The 24584-nt window shown below is 35.5% G+C and overlaps 1 protein-coding gene across 3 annotated transcripts in view; it reads right to left on the reverse strand.

The window, feature by feature from the left end:
• VPS13B (vacuolar protein sorting 13 homolog B) overlaps positions 1-24584 on the reverse strand; it is a 626384-nt gene that overhangs the window by 278539 nt on the left and 323261 nt on the right. For all 3 annotated transcript variants that reach the window (XM_059672116.1, XM_059672115.1, XM_059672117.1), the window contains exon 29: positions 16719-16830. In XM_059672116.1, coding sequence (XP_059528099.1) covers positions 16719-16830 — 112 coding nt within the window. The remainder of the gene's footprint in view (positions 1-16718; positions 16831-24584) is intronic.

A 24584-nucleotide genomic window follows, 5' to 3' on the forward strand; every position in this document is an offset into this window, starting at 1 on the left:
TTTGAGGAAACAAACGGCTGATTTATTATGTAAGGAAGAAAGAGAGGTTATTATTTCAATATTATAGAAAAAGCCTGTTTGGCAGCTAGTACATTCCTATAGTCTTAGTCAAATCTATGTAGAATACTAAATCTGGGAGATTAAAAATGGTGGCGGAGTAAGTGGATGCTACACAGACAAGCTCCCAGGATCAAACTGGATTTACAACTAAAATTAAAACAAACAAACAAAAACCTGCTGAATAATCAACTGAAGACTAGCTGGAGAAAACCCTGATAACCAAGGACAGAAAGTGGAGACCACACAGGGACTGGTTTAACAGATTTGAAATAATGGGTGAAGCCAAACTAAGCTTGGGACAATGAAAATTTATTCACTGGACTTTTTTATGGGAACACATAAAAGATAAAGTTTACAGTACAAAACCAGCAACCGTTGACAAGACAAAGGTGCACAAATACCAAACAAAATTATTCTTGATTATTCCATTACTTCATGTTATCTGCTGTGCCTGGACCAGAACAGTCAGTTTGAACATAAGCATTAACAAAATTGTTTTATTTTAAATTTTGAAAATGAAGTGTATGTTAGTAAACACTGACTTGATAATAAAAAAAGAATACTGTATCTGGCACCACACTGAGAGACAAAAGCCAAATACTGAAATTATCAATATCCTATCTAATAAAAGAGTAATATGCAAATTAACCATCACTCCACGACAAAGATGGCGGCGTCCATAGTGGCTGGGGCAGTACGCTGGTGGCGTCACCCCGGCAATGTAACCCCAGCAGGCAAGCGCGTCCTGCAGGCAGCGCCCAGCAGGCAAGCGTGGCCTGCAGGTAGCACCCAGCAGGGCCTGCTTGCCCATCTCCGTGGTGTGGAGCAGGCAGGCCCCACAGAGAGCAGAGAACCACAGGGAGTGGGCCCAAGCTGTCAGTAGGACATCCCCTGAGGGCTCCGGAATTGGAGAGGGTGCAGATCCAGCTGAGGGACCCCCACCCCCACCCCCTGTGCACGAATTTTGTGCACCAGGCCTCTAGTACTTATATAAGGAGAAACGAGGTTCCCCAAATGAACAAAATAACCACCAACATACACACACATACGCACACACACACCCCAAAATGATGAGCACATATTTCTTTAGAATCACCACTGTCAAGTGCTGAATGATTAATGGGTGAACTAATGATATTATACTAAAAATAAAGTTTATAAAAAGCAAATATAAAAGTGATAGAAAAGATCAATATGAAAGAATAAAGGACCTATTTTCATATATTTTACACTAAATAAAAAAACTAAATATTTAAAATAATCTAGAACTTGGCCAGAAATCAAAGCAAGAAAAAACTTCTCACAGTCCGATAATCCAAGGTAGCCTGGTGTGTAACCATCTAGGCTATTTCCATTCACATGTAAATGTGAACATAAAACCGACCTTATAGTACATGCAGTTTTTAAAACCCATGTGTTCACCTAATAGCTCTACTATATTTCATGTTAATAAAACAGGCAAACATATTATCCTTGCAATGGTTGCTTAGAATTTCACTGCATGAATATACTACTATGATATCAGCCAACTGTCTACAGCTGAGCATTTAGATTGTTATCAAATCTTTGTCATTATAGTTAAACAGCAACTGTTGTTCATTTTTGTTTAAAAAAACAGCCTAGCCCTGACCAGTTTGGCTCAGCGGATAGAGCATCAGCCTGTGGACTGAAGGGTCCCAGGTTCGATTCCGGTTGAGAGCATGTACCTTGGTTGCGGGCACATCCCCAGTGGGGGTTGTGTAGGAAGCAGCTGACATCGATGTTTCTAACTTTCTATCCCTCTCTCTTCCTCTCTGTAAAAAATAAATAAAATACATTAAAAAAAACACACACACACCAAAAAACAACAGCAGCCTAAGCCTATAGCAATTTAGCACCTTCACTGCTTTTCAATGTGATCTTAGAATAGTAAAGACCATGAGGAATCATCAACTCTGTTTCTTTAAAGTATGTAACATTGATGGGAGCGATTTTGTCAATGCCTGTAAGACACCCCCTCAGGCCCCAGGAAAATGACATTATACAGCTAGTTTCCATCTTGAACTTTGTATGCCCACAGGAGGCTGTGGGAAGAAAATGTTGATTTAAAAACCAGGTATGCAAGGTAAAACAAGGAACTAAAGAGCATCTATCTATAGTACTGTTAGCATTGGCAGTCTCTAATACTGAATCATCTCTTTCATGAGAATCACTGTCCCTACGAAGATTATCCAATTATGAAAAGTAAATACTTTAATGAAAATGAGAAGTGGTTATTAAAAAAACCCCAGTATCCTTAATTATAATAATGCTGCTCGGTACAGTTAATGACCCTATACATTAAGGATGGTCTAACATCAATGTGCTGGACCACACCAGGGTCACAATTGGTAGCAGAACATTGATCAACATATAAAAGCCACTGAACACATGAAAGAAATTACAGTACATCACACATCAAACATTTTGGCCTGGTGCTTCCTTCCTCTAATCCTACTGGCAGGAAATGCCCTACATATCCTTTGAGGTGACCGGACACATTTAAAAATAGTCCCCTGTTAAAAAAAGCTCTAAGATACTGCAATTTTCTCCAAGGAGGAGAGCAGCTAGCTGGGCACCGCTGCACTGCTTCTACCTGCGGCGCGGAGACGGGCTCCACTGATGAGGTACTGGAACTGCATGATGATGTTTCTTCTTCAAAGGGTTAAAAAAGGGTAGAAAGTAAACCTGGAAACTATGTTTTCACATTGTGGGTGATACAGTATTGGGAAAATTCATCCATAATGTTATAAGTTGAACTATTTTGTTATAAATATATGTAAAAACAGTTAAATATTGTATGAGTAAACATGTTTTCACCTACATGTTTTCACCTTCTAAGTTAGCTTTTCACCAGAATATACTTATAGCATTAAGAATAAACTTTTCAATAATCTTTTTTTTAATATTCTCAAACTTAACCTTGAAAATATACAAATGATTCAGGTTACTATTCAAAATGAAGGCAGCTAAATTTCTGCGGATGAACATTTTCAAATAAAATAATTAAATGAAGTTTGAAAAAATAGTGAGTGATTCAGATTGAAAGATAACTTTCCCAGGGAGGGTTATCGGTTGTGATATAAACTAGGATAGAAAAAGAAATCAAAACATACTTGATTTTAGTGTTTTATTCTACAATATGAATATGTTTACAGCATACTTTGCAGCTCTTTACCAGAACAACAGGATATTAAGTCATTACTTTACTGTGTATTTCATTTACATCTATTCCCAACACCAAATTGAACAATTGCACTTCTATAACTATATGTTGTTTTTTTTCTAGTTTGTGGATAATTCTTAAAGTTTAGTGGTACTATACCTCAGTTTTAACAGGTGTTCTTTAAAATCACCTGGAAATACTGAGGTTGTGTTTCACTAAACACGAGCTTCGTAATTTCTATTCAGAACTTAAATGACTGGGAATATATTCAAATGCCCAAGACCTGCTGTCCACAGTGTGTTTGATAAGCTGACATGGGACAGGAATTCTTTTCACTGTTGTGTCAGTTTATCAAACCCATACCTGGACGACCTTCAGTTCAGTTAGAGGACACTGGAGTCCTGGAATACAAAGCATTACTTCCCTTTCGAGAGAAGCTATGTATTCTATGACATACGAATGCCACACACACAAGTACATGACCATGTGCACTAAATAACTGTAATAGCAAATAAAATTCATAGAAATTGGTTTAAAGCCCACATTATAATCAGTTATTAATATGTATCCTAGGAATTTAACTAATGAATGCAGATGTTTATTAATAAAAAATTTTAATCTTTATATTCAGTTTTTATGTTTTGCTTATATTCATTAGTGATTTACATGGAAAAAATCATAGTGGATGAATATACTATTTGATGTTAAGGTATAACAACTGAATTTAAAAACTACACTTTAATTCTGATCAAAATCATTTGTGTTTTGAATTGTAAGATTTGACACTGGCTGAGAAACCAAGTCAAATAAACTTATATATAATGAATTATGCTGAGAAAAAGTTTCACAACTTAAAAATTCATTTTTACGTTTAGCTGTATCAAAACTAATCTATGTTTATAGAGCTCAGAACACTGGTTAACTTTGTAGTGCAGTTATCCTACACTGTAACTGTGGGACTCGAAAGAAAGATTTCTGGGTTGCTAGGTGGTGGTAACATGGCTATATCCTCATGTAAAAGTTCATCGAGCTGTTCACAAATGATCACTACACTTTCCTGTATATAAGTTAAAACTCATTAAAATATAGATATGAAAAGTAAAAATCAGAAAAAAATTAGCTATGTGCTTATTTTGTTATCTATTTTTGCAATCACATTTGTATTATTAATGTGCGATGATTTTCAGGTATCTAGTTTTTGGTCAAAGCTTAACGTAAGGATGAGCAAGGAGGTGTTTCAGACTGAGGAAACACCTGCCTTCATAGAAAATGCATGGTCTGCAAACAGAGGCTAAATGCTTCTAGTGCATAAAACAGGTAAAATTGTACTGTTTATTTTAGGACAGTGACCTCAGAGGACACCAAATAAAATAAGAAACAAAGTATGTATATTTAATAATTATTATTTAATTTGGTACTTTAGAAAATAATAATTTACTTGTTCTTATGAAAATTATAAGAATTTTTGAAAGGTAGCATCTTATTAGTGGTTAGCAAGAGCTCTTACACAATGTGTAGAGTTAATTTATTATTAAATGAGTAGAGGTATTTATAATTAATTAATACATATTAAATGAATGATAGATGCTTACTTGCCAACTTGCTTTCTAATTAGCTTCTATATTTGTGGAGAGGATAAGAAGAACTTGACTGAAAAAAGACACAGGGTGAAATGGGTCTTCCACAGATTGCTATTACAAAGCCAACACTACAGCTCACATGTACAAGTTTCCTAAAGTCAAAGCTGGTCAAAGATCGATCTATCTATCTATCTATCTATCTATCTATCTATCATCCATCCATCCATCCATCCATCCATCCATCCATCCATCTTTCTATCATCTCAACTGTTTATTCCTTTTAAGATAATGAGTAGGGTACATTATAGGAATAGCTACAGGAATAAACATGCAGGGTACTCTTTAGTTACAATACTCAATCCTGTTATTAGTGACAAAAATGTAATTTTTCCTTTACATCAGACACTTAAAGAGTAAAACAATGTTTCACTATTTTTAAAAGCTCTGTTTTCTATGCAGGTGCTTCTGGTGAACACTCATCATATTCCAGAAACCCTGGAGTATAATATGCTTTCTCTCACTTATCTTTAAGCCCAGTGGTGTTTGGATAATAACTTCACATGATAATGCTGGTGCTTCAATCAATATACAAAAATCAGGAATGCATAAGATACTATATATCCAGTGTATTTTATATAACCAGGATGTATGTGAAAGAATGTAAGATTTTCAAAGTTAATAATAAAAAGCTGTTATGATGTGGAATCCAAACATTCTCTATTATTTAGTTTCTTTCCAACACGAATTTCTAGAGGAAAGTATCAAAAAAATCAATAAAAAGGGTTAAATACACTTAAGATAACATTCCAAAATTTATGACAGTAGAAGTTACAGTCATTTTCAACACTGTTATTGAGGTAGCTTTTGGCAGCAAATAGAAGCACATTCATGGAAACCTACATCCTGCTACAGGAAGCCACAAAAGACGCAGTTACTTTGGTGAGGGCCAAATATAAATCCAAAGCCTTCACACTAGATCAGCTGAAGAACATGACAGGGACTAAAAGTCTGCCAACAGTATTTCCAAACAAAGCTTTTAGGCAAGTTACTCTAAATACCTACTATCCCAATCTCTCTGATTTGCTAAAAGGGAGTTATTTGAAACCAAGACTAAGCATTATAGGATTAGGAACCTAACGTCACTAAATATAAAATATACGTTGCCAAAAACCAACACAATGCTTGTTTGAGAACATATATATATATATATATATAGAAAGAAAATCAGGAAGAAATTAAAGGTTGGAAGGGGAGGGCACAGTATTATGGAGATATTTAGAATTTAATTTTTACAGTATATCTGGGAGCCAAGGTTAAACTCATCTATGAAAGAACATTAATCTCATCTATGAATTTCTATTGATCATATGCTTCAATTAACAATTGTGTAAGCCTATGTATATTGTTTAAATATACATGTAAAATGAGATGCAAAATTTAAGTTAATTCAGATAAAAGTTAAGAAGCTTTGTAATTAAAATTACTACAAAAGAAAAACAGTCTTCTAATAGTAAAAATAAATCAGCTCCCCTAACTTTTATAACCCTTTCAAGGTAAAATTCCACCAATTAAACTGCCACAGCAAGGTATACCTGTCAAAAAAACTTATTTTTTTTAAAATGTCTTTAAATATTTAGTAAAATTACCATGAACTTTTCATATAATGCTTATAAACAATATTTAAGAGAATAAAATTCTCTATGGAAACTGAAACCCAATACTAGATTCAAATATATTAAGTACTGAATACACTAAAAAGGACTAGGAAATGTCTGCAAAAAAGAAATGGATGAAAAATTCAACAACTGACAAAGTTTATAAGGAGCTATGGGATAAATTAGTCACAGATAAAATCCCAGAAGGGACATCAGAAGACCCACAAATATTTATGGCATGAACCAAAAGCTTTATGCAGAAGTTCACAAATATCCAATTAACAAAAGCATATAGTTCTCTCAAGTAAAAGATGAAAGTTAAGAAACTTTGTAATTAAAAATACTACAAAAGAAAAACATTCTGTTTTAAATATTTTAAAATTCTTTTAACAAGTAAAATATTTTGGGAAAAAGTATGAAGTAAGTTTTATTGTTGAAATCACTAGTTTATTTTTTAAAACTTTTAGAGTAGGTATTAAAAGATTATGTGGATATTTAAATAATCTAACAGATATAGGGAGTCAACATATAATCTTAAATGGCTTCTTAATTTATATATCTAACTGTAAGCCTTATTTTCAAATATGTAGCTTAAACACAATATTTTTCAATTGCACATGATTAGGAAAAAAAGCCCAAGTTATAAGAAACATTCTTCATGACATACTTATTCAACTTTGATATAATTTTGGTGTATGAAAAATACATGTGAACAAATAGTACATAGTTGTTTTAATAAAATCAGTATTTTCTTCAACACAATTTTGAGAAAAATGATATATAAGAATACTCTGGGAAGAAAAAAAAGTTTACATTTATTTTCTCTTCATAACTGAGATAAAACTATAGTAATAATTAAGTTATACTAATGTAAAAACAGAAAGATTTGTAAATATTTATGTTTTATGATTTAAAATATCAAATGAAATAAAAAATACTGAATTTATTAATCAGACAATCTATGTTAATATGTATATCTGGTCATGACTCACTTCAGAGTTCATAATAGATGTGAGAAAAAGTTTGATGACAAAAAGAAGAAAAAAAATTTGATGACAATCAAAGTCATCAGCTAGGTAGTAGTAACTTTCTGTAGATCAAATGCAGTAGCAAGTTTAATGTAATTGAAAATCCTTTTAAAATAGACTGTATGTTCAATATCATCAAGGGCCAGAGAACTCAAACACTGGGGTTATAAGAGTTTTCACTATAAATTTTATCTCTAATATCCATAATATTAAGTCTAACCAGACTGGAATGTTTTAGGGAACCTAAGGAAAATGCAAAATTGGTACCTAGTAGTTTTTTCAACTTATTCACTCTTAAGAATGTTGCCCCAAAACACACATATCACAACAACAATAAAATTTAATAGAATATAAATGTGAAACTTCAAAACAGTTTCAAACTTAATGTCATATACTAGTTAACTGCACATTAGTTAAATTAAAGCCAGTCTGTCTTACTAGAAACTGCGTGACTGGCATCAAGTAGTAGCAAGTAGTGGTAAAGACCATGGGCAATGGGATCTGACCCAGGAGAAATTATTTAATGTCTAAGGCTCCATTTTTTGTCTCTAAAATACAGATAATCATAATATCTGACTCTCATGCTTATTGTGAAGCATTGCATTAAAAGCATCAAGGAGAATCCCTGACACAAAGGAAGCTCTCAATAGATCTTAGATATCACTGCTGCTACTACTAGTATGCTACTCATATTACAATTGTAGAATAGAGGGCCAAAGAAAGGGAAAATTACTTCTACGTAAAATGATCATGAAAAGTTTCAAAAAGAGAGGACATAAGTGAGATATTACAAGACAGGAGTGATTCTTAAGAATTATTTAAATTAATAATGTTGAACACCAAAGAAAAAGGTTTTTAAAGGATCCAATACCTAGCCCAATATACAGTTTTTATAACTAAAACTATTTGAAAGGCTGAGCTGGAAGAAAGCTGTATTTCAAGAAAGTTGAAACTGCATGTATAAACTAGGGCCACAGAAAAGAACATACTAAGCACTAGTGAGTAAACAAAATGTTTAACAGGAATAAGTATCTTACATAACAAAGCAATTAGTAGTAAGAGTTGAAGTATAGGTTTAGGTCAGATAATGCATTTAGGCTAAAAGAGATTTTGTCATGTTAAAAATTATGCACTATGACAGACACTGAATTGAGAGCTGCTATCATCAAATGATGTTTCGAAATGGTACATTAAAAATAAAACACCTACAATATTTTAATTCACACAGTAGTACTGAATTGTGAATCACTTAGTCTTTGTAGTTTGCATGCTAACAAAGAACATTTTAGCTACAATAATTTCAATGTCCTATTGGTAACTGATAAATTTTTTCTTTGCTGACCACTCTAGTAGCTATTTCACTGAAAGAAACAAAGTTTTCCTTTTATAAGTTCTCAGATACAATAATGTGTGTGATTTTATTTTTTTAATCTGTATTGTTCAAAATATTACATATGTCCCCTTTTATCCCCATTGACCCCTTCTAGCGCCCCCTCCCCACCATCCCAGGCTTTTACCACACTATTGTCTGTGCCCATGGATTATATAAATATGCATGTAAGCTGTTTGGTTGATCTCTTCCCACCAATGCATTCCCTCTGAGATTCATTGCTCTGTTATAAATCCAGTACTAGATTCAAATCTATTAAGTACTGAATGCACTAAACAGGATTAGTGAATGTCTGCCTTTATAACTTTCTGCTTCTCATTTGAGACAAAAATCTTAATTATCACTTAGGCATAAGGGTTGTCAAAGATAAAAGAAAAACTATCAGGCCAGAGTATGCTTCAGGACCACGCACAAGTCAGGGAAAAGGTGGAACACATCACAGAATAGGAGAATCCCAGATCCTGTCGTCCAGGATAGCAGAAGTCAACCAGGAAGGTCAGCAGGCAAGGAGAGGCAGTGCAAGAGGGTACAAGGTTAAGGGAGGGGCCCAGGAGGATAGACAGCTGAGCATAAACACTTAATAAATGTTATATAAGTTCATGTTTTCTAGTGGTTCAGATGCTTTTGAGAGTAATAAAGTACAAGTCCATGCAAGTTACAAGTTAATAGAAGTCTCGTTATTTTATATTTTCTGAATTATAGATTCCGAAAGTTAACAACTGCTATCAACTGAAAATTCTGACGCAAAGGACTGCACTGAGGGCAGTCTTAGGGAGTAGGAGAGCCTGGCACTCATTTTTTGAGCCTTTCACAATATCTGCCCATGGAGCATTAAAAATTACTGGCATTTATTAAAAATATATATATTTTTAAATCCTCTCTTTACAAAAGGTTTGGAACCACTGATCTAATCTGCTCCACAAGGTGTGGTCCCTGAAGCAGCACATCAGAACCACAAAGTTTCAGGGTCACATCCCACACTCAGGTTGGGTTGTGTGGAAATGTGGCATTTCAGGCCTCATCCCAGACCTCCCAAGCCAAAACCTGCAGTTTAAAAAGATCCACAGGTGCCCTAATCGGTTTGGCTCAGTGGATAGAGCATCGGCCTGCGGACTCAAGGGTCCCAGGTTCGATTCTGGCCAAGGGCATGTATGTACCTTGGTTGCGGGCACATCCCCAGTGGGGAGTGTGCAGGAGGCAGCTGATCGATGTTTCTCGCTCATCGATGTTTCTAACTCTCTATCCCTCTCCCATCCTCTATGTAAAAAATCAATAAAATATATTTTAAAAATAAATAAATAAAAAGATCCACAGGTGATTTGTATGCACACTAAAAATTTAAGAAGCACTGGTCTAATTCAACATATATCACAACTTTCTATGCGACCTTCTTGATTGGCCTCTGCAACATTAGTGATGGGGCGCTCACTACCTTCTGAAATAGTCAACATTTAAAAAAATAAAACTACTGATCTCCATCAACCCCAAACCATATCCTATCCCAGTTTTCCTTCCCTCAGTTAACCCATCTCATCCTTCCAGTTGCTTAGGCCATGCAACTGAATTATCCTTATCTTCTTTGTCTCAAATCTCATGTGCAACCCATCTGCAATTTTTCCTAGTCTTTACCTCTAGAACAGCTCTGACCACTTCTCACCACCTCCACAGCCACTGCCCTGGGCCAAGCCACCATATCACTCTTGCCATGATTATCACAAGTAACAACACCTTGCCTTCCCTGATTGCAGTCTTTTTTCACATGTTGGCCTGAATTATCCGCTTACATATAAATAAAGTCACTTCTCTGATCAACCCCTCTGAGGGCTTCTCAACCGATAAAACAAAGGCAACCCCTCAATAATAAAGCACTTCATATCACATATTCAGTTACATAGGAATAATCCTTAACATGACTCCTTTGGAGCACAGAATCACACTTCCATGTGTTTCACTGAGCAGTCACTCCCTGTGTTTTGAAATGAATAGTTACCCTCTTTTCTAAGGTGTACCGTTAGTCCCTACTGGCAATCCCTTCATTTCTGCAGGTAGGTATTTGGTCAACAAAAGCATTATTTCAAAAATTCAGTTTACTCCACAACTACATCTCACTCAAAACAACAGCCCACCTCTCAGAATGGCCTGTAAGCTCTTCCATGGCTGCCTCACAGCCCACTAGTTCCCGGGCACATGACTACTTTGCGGCTACCGGCTTCTTCAGCACACTCCTGCCCAGGATCCTGTGCCTCCTTAGTGAGGCGTTCTCTCTGATTAGGCCTATCGTCCACCTCTAACTGCCACTTTCCATCTCCTCCCTGCTGTGTTGCCTCCCTAATACTTATGAGATTCTAATATACCAGAATACCTATTTATTAATTTGTAATGGTCTCTCCCCCTCATTAAAAGCACACTTCATGAGAGCAGGGCTTTTTCTTTGTCTTGTTCACTAATGTGCACCCAATATCTAAAACAGCGCCTCGTGCACAGCAGGCTCCCAATGAGCATTTGTTAAATAATGACTAATAAACAAACAGCCCCGTTTATTATTAGACTATTACAACCTGAAAGATCTTCATTCTATTGAGCTCTAACTAGTGTTGTTATAATATCCACTAATTTAACAATCCTAGTTCTATTCTGAGCTTCAGAAGGAATGAAGTTGCTCCCTAGGACACAATAGGCCAAGTATCTGAAGATGGTTCAATGTTCCCTAGAAGTTTTCTCATTTTCAAATTTAAGGTCTTCAGTATGCCAGGCTTACTTCAAAGGTAATATGTCTCTTTTGTCCTGGCTGAATTTGCAACTTTCAACTCAATTCACCTTTGACTTCAAACTTCTCAAGGGTCAGACTTATCCTGTGTTTCTTGCAGGCCTCTCTTAACAGTGTTGCACTGCTCGATAGAAACATAAGCAAACCACAAATGTGGGCCTCCTAAATAAATAAACATCTGCCAGTAGTCACAATGAGAGAAAGGTTTCTAAAAAAAAAAAAAAAAAAAAAAAAAAGGTGGAACATAGTTGTAATAATATATTTAACCCAATATATCTAAAATATTGTCATCACAATGTATGACCAATATAAAGATTTTAAATGATATATTTTACTTTGTTTTCTTCTTAATCCATCAAAATCTTATATATATTTTATACTTCCAAAACTTCTCAGTTTGGACTAGCCACATTTCAAAAGCAGAATAGCCACATGGAGATGGTGGCTACTGTATTGAACAATGTGTCTCTACCATGGCTTTGTCTTCTTAGGAAAGTGAAACTTTGAGAAACTCATATTCTTCTTGCTAGAGTCCTCTCTCTACCCAACATTCAGATAAAGCACTGTGGAGGGCTGACTGTGTTTGGTTTCCCTCTCGATTCCATTATGTCACTCTAGACCTCATGACGGAGAAATGTCATTTGCCTTCTTCTTTCCACAACAAAGTCCCTCAGTTTATAGCCAGACAAGGCAAAAAATTCCAGACTTAAAAAAGAGCACCCAGTCTTCACTAAAAAAAAAAAAAAAAAAAAAAAAAAAAAAAAAAAAAAAAGGAAGAAAGAAAGAAAAAAGGCATTTCTCTCTCTGGAATTTAATTTCTCTAGAACTTTTTGTAACATCAATTTTGATATGTATGTTTTTTAATCAGCTGTACTGAAATATCATTGATACCCCATAAAATTTACCTTTTTGAGATGAATAATTCAGTGTTTTTGGCATACTCTCATTGTACTCACTATACATCATTTATTGATAAGCACTCAGTGTGCATCCCAGTTTACATCACTACTACCTAATTCCAGAATAGGTTTATCACCCCCAAAAGAAATCCTATCCCTATTAGCAGTCATTCCTCTCTCCCCTCCTAGCAATCACTATTCTACTTTCTGTCTCTATGGATTTGTCTATTGCGGACCGTTCGCATAAATAGAACCATATAATATGTGGCTTTTTGTGTCTGGCTTCTTTCAGTTTGCATGTTTCCAAGGTTGATCCATGTTATAATATATAATCCATTCCTTTTTATGTCAGAATATTATTCTAATGTATGAATATACCACATTTTGTTTAGCCCTTCGTCAGTTGATTAACCTTTGGGTAGTTTCTACTTTTGGTTATTATTAATAGTGCTGCTTTATAAACATTGCTGTGCATGCTTTTATGTAGACATATGTTTTCAATTCTCTTGGGTACATACCTAGGAGTAGAATTGCTGCATCATATGGTAACTCTATGTTTAAACTTGTGAAGAATTGCCAAACAGTTTTCCACAGCAGCTGCACCGTTTTACCTTCTCACTAGAAATGTCTGAGGGTTCCAATTTCTCCACATCTGTTATCTTTTTTATTATAGGCACTCTACTGGGTGTAATTTTGACTTGCATTTCCCTACTGACTAATTGGGTTGAACATCTTCACACACGCTTATTGGCCATGTTTCTATCTTCTTTGGATATATATCTATTCAAATTCTTGCCCATTTTAAAAATTGGGTCACTCTTCTATTATTGAGTTGAAAAGTTCTTATATTCTGATTACATGTTTCTTATTAGATACATGATTTGTGAATATTTTCTCATATTCTGTGCATTGTCACTTTCTTAATAGAGTCGTTTGCAGCATGAAAGTTTATAATTTTGATGAAGTCCAATTTATCTATTTTTCCTATTTTCTCCTGTGCTTTGGTGTCATTTTTAAGAAACCATAATTTAACCCATGGTAACAAAGATTTACTTCTATGTTTTATTCTATAAGTTTCAGAATTGTAGCTCTCATATTAGAGCTCTGATCCACTTTTAGTTCATTTTTGTGTATGGTATCATCTATGCAATAGTCTGAGCACCATTTATTGAAATGAATATTATTTTTTTAAGACTATTCTTTATCAATGAATTATCTTGCCTCCTTTATCAAAAACCAATTGATTATAAATGTGATGGTTAATTGGATTGATTCTATTCATTGTCCTATGTATCTATCTTCATGCCAGTTTTCCAATATCTTAATTACTTTTGTTTTGTCTTAAGTTTTGAAATCAGGAAGTATGAGTCCTCCAACTTTGTTCTTCTTTTCCAAGATTGTTTTTGCTATTCTGGGTCCCCTGAATTTCCATATGAATAATTTCCATCTGAATTCTAGGATCAGCTTGTCAATTTCTGCAAAGAAGCTAGGCTGGAATTTTGATTGGCATTGTGATGAGTCTGTACATGATTCAGAAGACACCTACCAACACTGACTTCTCAACTATGTCTTCTCAAATAGTAGAAATAATCCTTAACACACACACACACACACACACACATACACACACACATTTAAGACATTTTTCAGTTTCCTGGAACAATGTTTTGTAGTTTTAAGAGTATAATTTTCACAATACTTTTGGTAAATTTATTCACAGGTATTTCTTTTTTATGCTATCATAAATAAAACTATTTCATTAATTTCACTTTTGGATTGTTCATAGCTCATTGTTATTCTGAACTTACTTTTTACACTTGATTTATCCTTCAACTTTGTTGAACTTGTTTATTTTCCCAATAGTTTTTCTGTGAATTCTTTAAAATTTTCTATATGTAAAATCACATCTCTGCAAAAAGACATAGTTTTATATCTTCCTTACAATCTGGGTGCCTTTTATTTCATTTCTTGCCTTAATGCCATGGCTGGAACCTCCAGTATAATGCTAAATAGAAGTGGGGAGAGCAGATATTCCTGTCTTGTTCCTGATCTTAAGGGGAAGGTATCCAGTTTTTTACCATCAACTATGTTAGCTGTGGGTTTTGACAGATGACATTAACAGGTTGAGGAAGTTAGAAAAACCAAGACAGAAAGAAAAAACACCAAGAGCAGATTAAAAGAAAGGGAAGTAAAATCATAGGGAAAAGGAGCAAGAGAGTAAAATAACTAAATTTTATAAGTAGGGGGAGGGACTAAATAATAGAAAAATGAATTAAAAAAGAATTCTGAAAGAAATTATAAGAAATAGATTCTGAAATACTCTGTCATTAGTTAAGTATATGCCTTTGGCAAATATGTAAAAATTCTCTATCTCTTGGTTTTGTCAATTATAAAAAAGAATGAAAGAAAATTTATTTTATAAACATTAAATACCTAGTATGTACTTTTATGTACATTTTTATGTCTTTTGTGTGAGACACTGAAGTTCTAAAGAGATAATACATTTTTTTTGACAATTTATTTTTTTGGCCTTATATTTCTATATTCTATAAAACATATCCAGCAAAATAGCAAAACAGGAAAGGCAATGAAAAAGAGAAAGAAGGGGAAAAGTAAAGAAAAAGAAGAAAAACACAGAAAGTGAAAAGGTAAAGAATGAAGAAAGATACAGAAAGGTAAGGAAAAACTGGGTATGAAGAAAGTAGGGAAAGTAAACATGGAGAGAGACTGAGAAAGAGCCCGAGACGGACAAAGGAATATGAAAGCCACATCACACAGAGGAAGGCTGAGGGCAGCGAGAAGAGTGCAGAGGAGGAAAGGAAGTATCTCCGGAGTTCACTTTATTGATGGTGAAAGGGTCTTTTAATGGGAAACATATTTCACCAAAAGTAAAGTAGGCTTGTTTTGAGAACCACTTACTTCCAAAGTGAAAAGAAAAGATAAATACACCTGAAAGAATTTCTAAATATTAGAAAATCCAATTATTCTCATCCAGAAAGGATTCTACTTAATCATTTTCCTAGATACAGAGGGACTCTAAATATATGAGCTGTGATGTTGGCTCTATCAATATTTGACTAGAGACAACTATTCTTTTGTGTCTTCCGTTTCCTAATCTATTAAATAAGTTTGAATTAGATAATTCCTAAAGCCTCTTTTAGTTCTGACATCATAAGGTTTTACATAAGCTAGCAAAATAAAAGCTTATTTAAGGAATGAATACTGTAAGCTAACATAAAAATTAATGCAAGAAAAAAATGACATGCCATTCAAAGGAAAAAATATCAACTCTAATAACAGACAAATTTGAGGAAATAAAACCCCCCACTTAAAGTGGCTATCACCCTGTAGGTAGGTGGTAAATGCATTACAAACATGGGCATCTTTTCCTAGTGGTAACGTTTAGGAGAACAGTAGGGATTTATTTTTTAAAAGAGGCAGACATCTGAAAAACAGACCCGCAGGAAGACTAAGACACTTGTTCATCTGCATTTCTGTGACTTGTCTTGCTTGGTTTATTTGCAACTGCACTTTTATGTCTGGCAGCAGTGCCAACCTCAGTCCAAATGATGTATTATTTTTATCATGTTGATTACATATGTTCACCAGTTTAGTTGTCCATATATGCTTGGTGTGGTCTGCAAATACTCGGCGACAAAATCCAGAGCATAGCATTTTCACAGAAAGTGTTTACTGTGAAATTTCTCTTTAGAACTTCGTTTTTACAGCTTTGATCCATATGACATCCACAGTCCTACATTTCAAATAATTGCTTATAGTTAAAAAATGCTTCTTCAATATTGTACAATATGACTACAATAGGGTTTGTTCTTGAGGAGACCTCATTTTCTTATATGATCAGAAACTTAGTCAAATTTAAAGTCTGCTTGAATTTTCCAAACTGCGCTTCTTCAATTTTATAGTGACTTGGTACTTACATTCTGTTATTCATCAACACTTCACAGAAATACTTGATTTGTCTGAATGAATTTAAAAACCCACAACTGAAGAAAATCAGAAAAACCTGGTTTTAAATATCAAAAGATCCCAAATGAAAAGTATTTCTACAGGCCACACCAAGCAAGTTTTATTGATCAGTGTACTTCTTCGCAGGATGAAAATGCTGCAAGACTGAACATAAGAAAATAAACTTACTGGTAAATGTCTTTCCTGAGGACAGATCTGCCGAGGGGATTGTCAGCCTGGGGAGCCATAGCAACAGAGCCAATCTTCAAAACCATGGTGTCTTCTTTTGCTGCCTGATTAACTGTAACGAAATAAGTAGATTTATGGGGCATACAATGGATCTGCACATAAGGACAAATCTTTTTATTTTTTGGTGAAAACAATTTGTTTTTAATGACAAACTTGGAAAGAGCCTTCATGGGTGCTGCATGAACGGAATGCATTCTCTTAGAAAAGCAACAGAGCGTGTTTGAAGTTGAAACACTGTGACAGATGTGGCCCTACCCATGTATCTCTAACAGGGAGGAATCTCTGAGTAAAGGTGTAGAAACATTAAAATAAGGCCAACAAATGAGGACAGAAAAAATTAGGTTTAAAAGCATTTGATGTTTCTTAACTATTTCTTTTATATCCAATTAAGTAGTTTTCTGTTATACACAATAATGACAGAAAAAAAACAAATCCACCCCAACATTAAGACATGATATTAAACATATACAAGCAGTACTGAAACAGTATTTACCTAAATTTCATAATCTTATACTAAATCTGCATCTTACTACTCCCAAGTGATGTTCAGCCCTGGGCTTTTTAACACTGTTGTTGTCTACAAACATATTAAAAGATACCACACAGTAACAAATGCTCGAAGCATTTAAATTTACATGATTAATAGTATCTACACACACACACAAGGTATACCAAAAGATCAGCTGTAAAATGTCAGAAAATCCCAAAGAAATACAATGGCTGCAATGCTGAAGGAAGAAATCAACCATTTCAACTTATTATTCTAGATACTTTAAATTTTTTTAATTTCTACTGTGAAATTGCATGACAAATAGCATTTCCACACCTGTGTAAAAGTTCTACCTCCTAGTGGAAACTAAAGCAAAGGTAAGAAAATCTCAGAAAACTATAAGAGGTGAAAAGATAAATCAATTCTGATGCTCTCCTTCTAAAACAATATTTTACCATATGCTTTCATCCTATAAAGTTCAACGATTTTTCTAAATATCACCAGCTAATTCAATGTCTTCTCTTAGGACTATCTGGAATGGATCGCAGCTCTTGATCCTATTAATGTATATTAATTTTTACTCCCTCTTCTCAACAGATTATTCAACTGTAGTAGATGTTTAAAAATTGTTTTAAAATGTTTAAAAATTGTTAACAATATACAATTTCCTGGGTTTTGAAGAAAACATGTACTAAAACTCATAATTTCTCTCACGAAATTATCATCTGCCACAAATGCAACAGAAAAGGACTGGCTGCAAGACCTCAGGAATATTCTGAACAGAACATGCCAGCAAAGGCATACAATCCATATTTCCCAAACTGTGTTGCCCAAAGAATGCAAAAGCCAAGAGATTATTTCCAGCTGCTTCAGCAGTACACTCAGTATGGTCTGACTTAGATTAGTCTAAAAAAGAAAATCAAAATTAAAAAAATCAGAAAAAATAAGAAGAAAAATATTCAGTGATGGAAAAGGAAACAGATTAAGGTGTACATAAAGGGAGTGGCAACATGGAAGTGGGGGAAGAACAGCAAAATGGGGAATAAGAGATGAGCTATCATAATAAATATTAGCATGTGTATACCACAATAAAGACAGTACTTTTAAATGTCCACGGAGGAAAGATCAAACAGAAAACTACTTCTCATGCAGCTGCACTATTTTCAAATGACTAGAGGTCTGTCTTGATTATAGGTCCTTATATTCTGGACATTGTTTACATTTCACAAATCTTGCATTTTACGCCAAACTTATCAAATAGTTCCATGTGGGTAAAACCTCTGATTAAGCAGCAGGCATCAATTAAATCAATAAATAGTAAGCCTGGAGAATAGACCAGGCCACAAAAGTGCAATTAGTGTACTTGCTAACTGTTCTCCAGGCTACAGATACTGCCCACCACGTGAAGGTCTGAAGTGTACTAGAAACACTGCAGTAAATGAGGTACATATGGAAGGAAAATGACGTACTTGGTGTTACATACAAAGCCAGATCCAAGAACAGGACTCTGTTTCTGCTAGAGCCAAAAGTGTTCTCACTAGATTATACTGACTATGAGGTTATAAAAAAAAAGCACTTAATACAGATCATTCACAAACTAAACCAAACTATTCAATTTTATTATAGAAAGTAATTAGCTAATCAAAATGTAACTTTGAGATGTAAGAAAAAAATAACAAAATATGTTTTTATACAAGAAAGTGCCTGAGTCATTTCTTCAGTTACTTTATAGCTGGAAAAAACAAGCTTCCCTTTTTGGGTTTACTTCACCTGCATTTAATAGTTGGACCATATGAGGAAATGTTCCCTCTAGAAGCATTTTCAACATGAAAATGAATGCCTTCCTTTATTGCTTTAACTGTATTTCAAAAATTGAGCCTCATGAGGAACTACTCACTCTAGAAGACACACTAGATCCAAAAAACAGTCCTCTCTTCTGAAATAAATAGCTTAAAGCTGGAAGCCAAACACCTGTAGATTCAGAATCTTGATAATAACTGCACACAATGCAAACAATATTCCAGTTGAAACCCAGACTTTCAATATTATTATTTTAAATAAAAGTTTAGAAGTTAAATATATTTCTTATAATTATTAACTGAATTTTACCCATGAACTTTAAAAACTTTTATATTCAGTGGAATATGAAATGTAAGTCTAAAAGATGTTATGTGTTCTTGGGGTAAGAGAGTGTGTATTAAAAATGAAAAGGCCGTGAACAACTCTAAAATTATGAGCTTGTATATGTAAATAACCAAAAGCTTAAGTAAAGAGTGGACTTCTCATGCAATTGTCAGGTAACAGTAAGATTGTTGATTATAACTAAGTTTTCTTAAATCCAAGATGAAAGAAGCGTAGTTTGAAGACCAACTTTCCTTTAAGATTCTCAACATAAACTCAGTATAATAAAACATCTGAAGTCTCAAGAGTATTTTAACTTGCCACTGTGCAATGTTATACTACTATAAAGCCATAACTGTTGTGTCAATCCTACTTAGAGTTACCAACAAAAGCTTTTATTAGTTTTTGCCATATTTGCAGTTGAAGACAGAAATAAGGTTCAATAAATGTGTAACCTAATGACTTCTAGGTATATTAATGAGAAATATAGTTGTATTTACTTTATCAATCAAAACTTGCTTAGAGATATATTTTTAGTATAGTTTCTGCTGAGAAGTATGCTATAGTACCATTTAGCTATGCTATTAAGACATAATTTACACATATACTTTCAGTTTAATTAGTGTGATGAAAATATTATTCAAGAAAGCTTTTTAAAACCTTTCTGGAGTAAAATAAATACTATGCTCTTGACTCTTAAGTCTTTCTTATTGGAGTCATTTAAGTAATCACATTTATTTCTAATGAAAATACTACTTCAATCATGTTTTCCTTACTTAGTCACATTCTGTATTTTACATTTAACATTCCATATAAAATAAACATTTAAAAATGTATCTATAAATGATTTAAGTGGTAAATTTTATGTTATATGCATTTTACTGCAATAAAAAAATTTTCATGAGTGAACTGTGATAATTTGAATTAACAGTAGCAATGATGAAAAATTAAGTGTCAGAAATTAAACATAATGTAATATGCCAAAACCTTTGAATTTTAGGTATGCATGTTTGTATTTGTACTAGAGGCCCAGTGCACAAAAATTTGTGCACTCGGGGGTAGGGGGGTCTCTCAGCCTGGCCTGTGCCCTCTAGCAGTCTGGGACCCCTTGAGGGATGACCAGCTGCTGGCTTAGGCCTGCTCCCCAGGGGATTGGCCCTAAGCTGGCAATCAGACATCCCTCTGGCAGCCCGGGAGCCCTCAGGGGAATGTCCACTTGCCAGCAGGGAGCAGGCCTAGCTGCAGTAGGACATCCTTAGCGCTGCTGAGGAGGCGGGAGAGGCTCCCACCACCACCACTGTACTGGCAGCCGTAAGCCTGGCCTGTGGCTGAGCAGAGCTCCCCCTGTGGGAGTGCACTGACCACCAGGGGACAGCTCCTGCATTGAGCGTCTGCCCCCTGGTGGTCAGTGTGTGTCATAGTGACCAGTCATTCCCAGTCGTTCTGCTGTTAGGGTCAGTTTGCATATTACCCTTTTATTATATAGGATAGAGGCCTGGTGCATGGGTGGGGGCCAGCTGGTTTGCCCTGAAGGGTGTCCCGGATCAGGGTGGGAGTCCCACGGGGGTGCCTGGCCAGCCTGGGTGAGGGGATGATGGCTGTTTGCAGCTGGTCATACCCCCTTCAGGGTGAGGGGTCCCAACTGGGGTACCTGGCTAGCCTGGGTGAGGGGCTGATGGCTGTTTGCAGGTGGTCACACCCCCTTTAGGGTGGGTATCCCCACTGGGGTGTCTGGCCAGCCTGGGTCAGGGGCTAATGGTTGTTTGCAGGCTGGTCAAGCCCCCCCCGCTAGTGGGTACCCTCACCCCATGGAGGTTTGGCCAGCCTGGGTGAGGGACTGATGGCTGTTTTCAGGCTGCCCACACCCCCTTTAGGATGCGGGGTCCCCACTGGGTTGCCTGGCCAGTCTGGGTGAGGGGCTGAGGGCCATTTTCAGGCTGGCCAAGACCCCCCGGCAACAGAAGCTCCCAGCCTCTCCCTTTTTTTTTTTTTTATTCTGAGATTTATTTACCGTCTATAATTGAAATTGTGTTGCCTTCAGTGGAGCTCAGAGCCAGCCACGACGGGCAGGAAGCTGGGCTTCCTCCATCACTGGAGCAACCAAGCCTCCTGCTTGCTCCAGCTCTGTGGCTGCCGGCCACCATCTTGGTTGGGTTAATTTGCATATAGTTGCTCTGATTGGCTGGTGGGCGTGGCTTAAGGCATAGCAAAGGTATGGTCAATTTGCATGTTTGTCTTTTATTAGATTAGATTTTTATGGATAGGCACATATTCTGGCAATTCATAACATCTCAGATAGATATTTTATTATAAATATAAGTAAGATATACGCATGTAGATAATAGTAAATATAGATATACACATAAGTATAGACAGACACACACAGACACATATAGGCAGAAGGCAAAAAACAACAATGAAAGATGTATGCAATACAATGTAGACCAGACAAAAGACTTAACATAAAGAGCTCTTATAATTGATAAGGGAAAAAATGAGAAACTCCTAGAAAAAGAGTGTACTCTTTGACTGACAAAAGACCAAAATCTTTGATAAACCTTTGTTAGGATGAGATTGAGAAAACAGTATAAACTGGTACAGACAGTTAAGAGGGCAATTTTACATCTCTTTATATTTTAAAGGCACATGCCCTGTGATCTAGCAATCATTTTTCCTAGAATTTTATTCTAATAGATATACTCACCCAAGTCATAAAAAAATACCACTAAAAATGTGTTTATTGCAAAAAGTATTCACATAAGCAAAAGAGTAAAATTTACCAAATGTCCATAGAGAATGTGGCAGACCGTATTTTCTGAAGATGGCTATATAATGACTTCCTCTGATATAATATGTTGATTGTCAAGGTACCTACTTAGAAGCTACTTACGCATTTTCATTTTAGAATTAGACCTTAAAAATCCCACCAAAATCAGCACTAAAAAAAAAAAAAAAAAAAAAAAAAAAAGGAGGGGAGAGCTTTAAAAAAATGATAGCAAAAGTCTGGAAATACTTTTGCAATTATAATCAATTGGGGATTTTCCTAGTTATAGCAGCCAAATGGGAAATTTAAAACAATAACAAAACTATGTATATATAGTATTAGTTAACGGCTATAACACAATAAGCCACAAACAAGAAAAAAAGTGCATGCACACAAAAAGGAAATAAAGCTTTTATTTTTATCTCCCTTCTCTCAAATAGCCTCTTATTCCTTCTGACATGTACACAAATCAATGAAGCACAGAACCCGTTTCAATAAACCATTGCTCAGTGCCAGAAAACTAAAGCCAGGGTTAACCAATGAACTTCTGACCTATGCTCCTTGCAGAGATGCTCAGCACACAGGAAACCCCATTGCTCTTCTTGTTAACTGAATTATGCCTGAACATTAGCTTAGTTCAGAAATTATCACAAATCCTGCCCCAGTCAAAATGGCTTCCAAACAGATCAGTGGTTCCTCAACAACACAGAATCCTAAACACAGAAATAGCATGATCCAGCAATTCCACCCGTAGGTGTATGTATGTGTGTGTGTGTATGTATATACATGTATGTGCATGTGTGTATGTGTGTGTGTGTGTGTGTGTATATCCAAAATAACTGAAAATGGGCTTAACCGTACTGTTGTATGCCAGTTTTCACCACAGGAGCTAACCCAAAGGTGGAAGCAGCCCAAGTGTCTGACAGGTGAATGGATAAACAAAATGTAGTATCCTATATAATAAAAGCCTAATATGCTAGGTGTCTGGTTGTCTGTTCAACCAATCAAAGCATAATATGCTAAGGCCACTCAACTGCTCGCTATGACGTGCACTGACCACTAGGAGGCAGACAGTTGACCGGTTGACCAGTAGCTATGACATGCACTGACCACCAGGGGAAGCTGCTCCGACCGGTAGGTTAGCTTGCTGCTGGGATCTGGCTGATCGGAACTGAGCAAGATGGGCCGGACATGCCCTGGAGCCCTCCTGTGGTCCCTCCCCGGCTGGCCAACCTCCCGTGTCCTTCCCCAGCCCCGACTGTGGCACTGGTGGGGTCCCTTGGCCTGGCCTGTGCCCTCTTGCAATCTGGGACCCCTCAGGGATGTTGGAGAGCCAGTTTCGGCCTGATCCCACAGGCCAGCCCGAGGGACCCCACTGGTGCATGAATTCGTGCACCTGGCCTCTAGTATGATATAACGGAATACCATTCAGTCATAAAAAGCAAGGAGCAATTCACTATGAAAATGTCCCCTCTACTAACAAATACCAAAGAGATTCAGAAGCATTCAATACATCAAATAGATAAAATATTTTAAGGAAAATGAGCAAATTTTAAGTGCAGCTCAAATGCTTACACTGAGAAACAGCTACGTCTAATTCAGGACTACTTATCAATATAAACACTATTGAACACCTACTTAAAAGTCTTAGCCAAGTCAAAGAGACTTGACTTGGGTGGTGAACACACAATACAATATACAGATGATGTATTATAAAATTGTACACCTGAAAGCTATATCATTTTATTAACCAATATCATCCCAATAAATTCAGTTTTTAAAACAATTCCATGAAAAATAAGTCTTAGCCAGACTGACTCCTCTAGAAAAAGCAATATACTGATACTGCTTTATATGCTAGGCCCAATTTCAAAACAATAAATGAGATGAAGCATATGCATTTGGTTCATCTTCTTTTTGTTTGTATTTGTGACCAATATTGATATTTTATGTTGTGTAATTAAGATGTAAAACCTTAAATCAGTATAGGGGATATTACAGGAAAAAGGACTCATCTTAGGTTTAGTTAGGTGATTACTATTTAATAGTATATTTGAGGACCATCTGTAATTCCTGAACACTTCTATGTTACCACAAAAGCATTACTCAGATGTGTTGCTTTACTTCCTGATATGTCCGTATGACCATTCCCTATTTTTTCATAGAGCATTCTCTCTGTATTTTTCTCCACCTCATCCAAACCTCTCACCTCCAATATCAATTTATTTCTGATGTTTCAATGAAATTTTGCATTTACATTCAAATAAAAACAATTAGAAAATTATGAAATGGAGAATATCAAGTATATATTTCAAGGAATTTTCAGAAAATCACAAAAGCTTACTAACGTATCTATTGTTAATGAAAATGACAGGAACTCACTCTAGTTAGAAAAATTAATGCTTGTATACCAGCCAGAGAAATATTTGTG

This window comes from Myotis daubentonii, chromosome 17 (genome assembly GCF_963259705.1).
Source record: "Myotis daubentonii chromosome 17, mMyoDau2.1, whole genome shotgun sequence".
NCBI lineage: Eukaryota > Metazoa > Chordata > Mammalia > Chiroptera > Vespertilionidae > Myotis > Myotis daubentonii.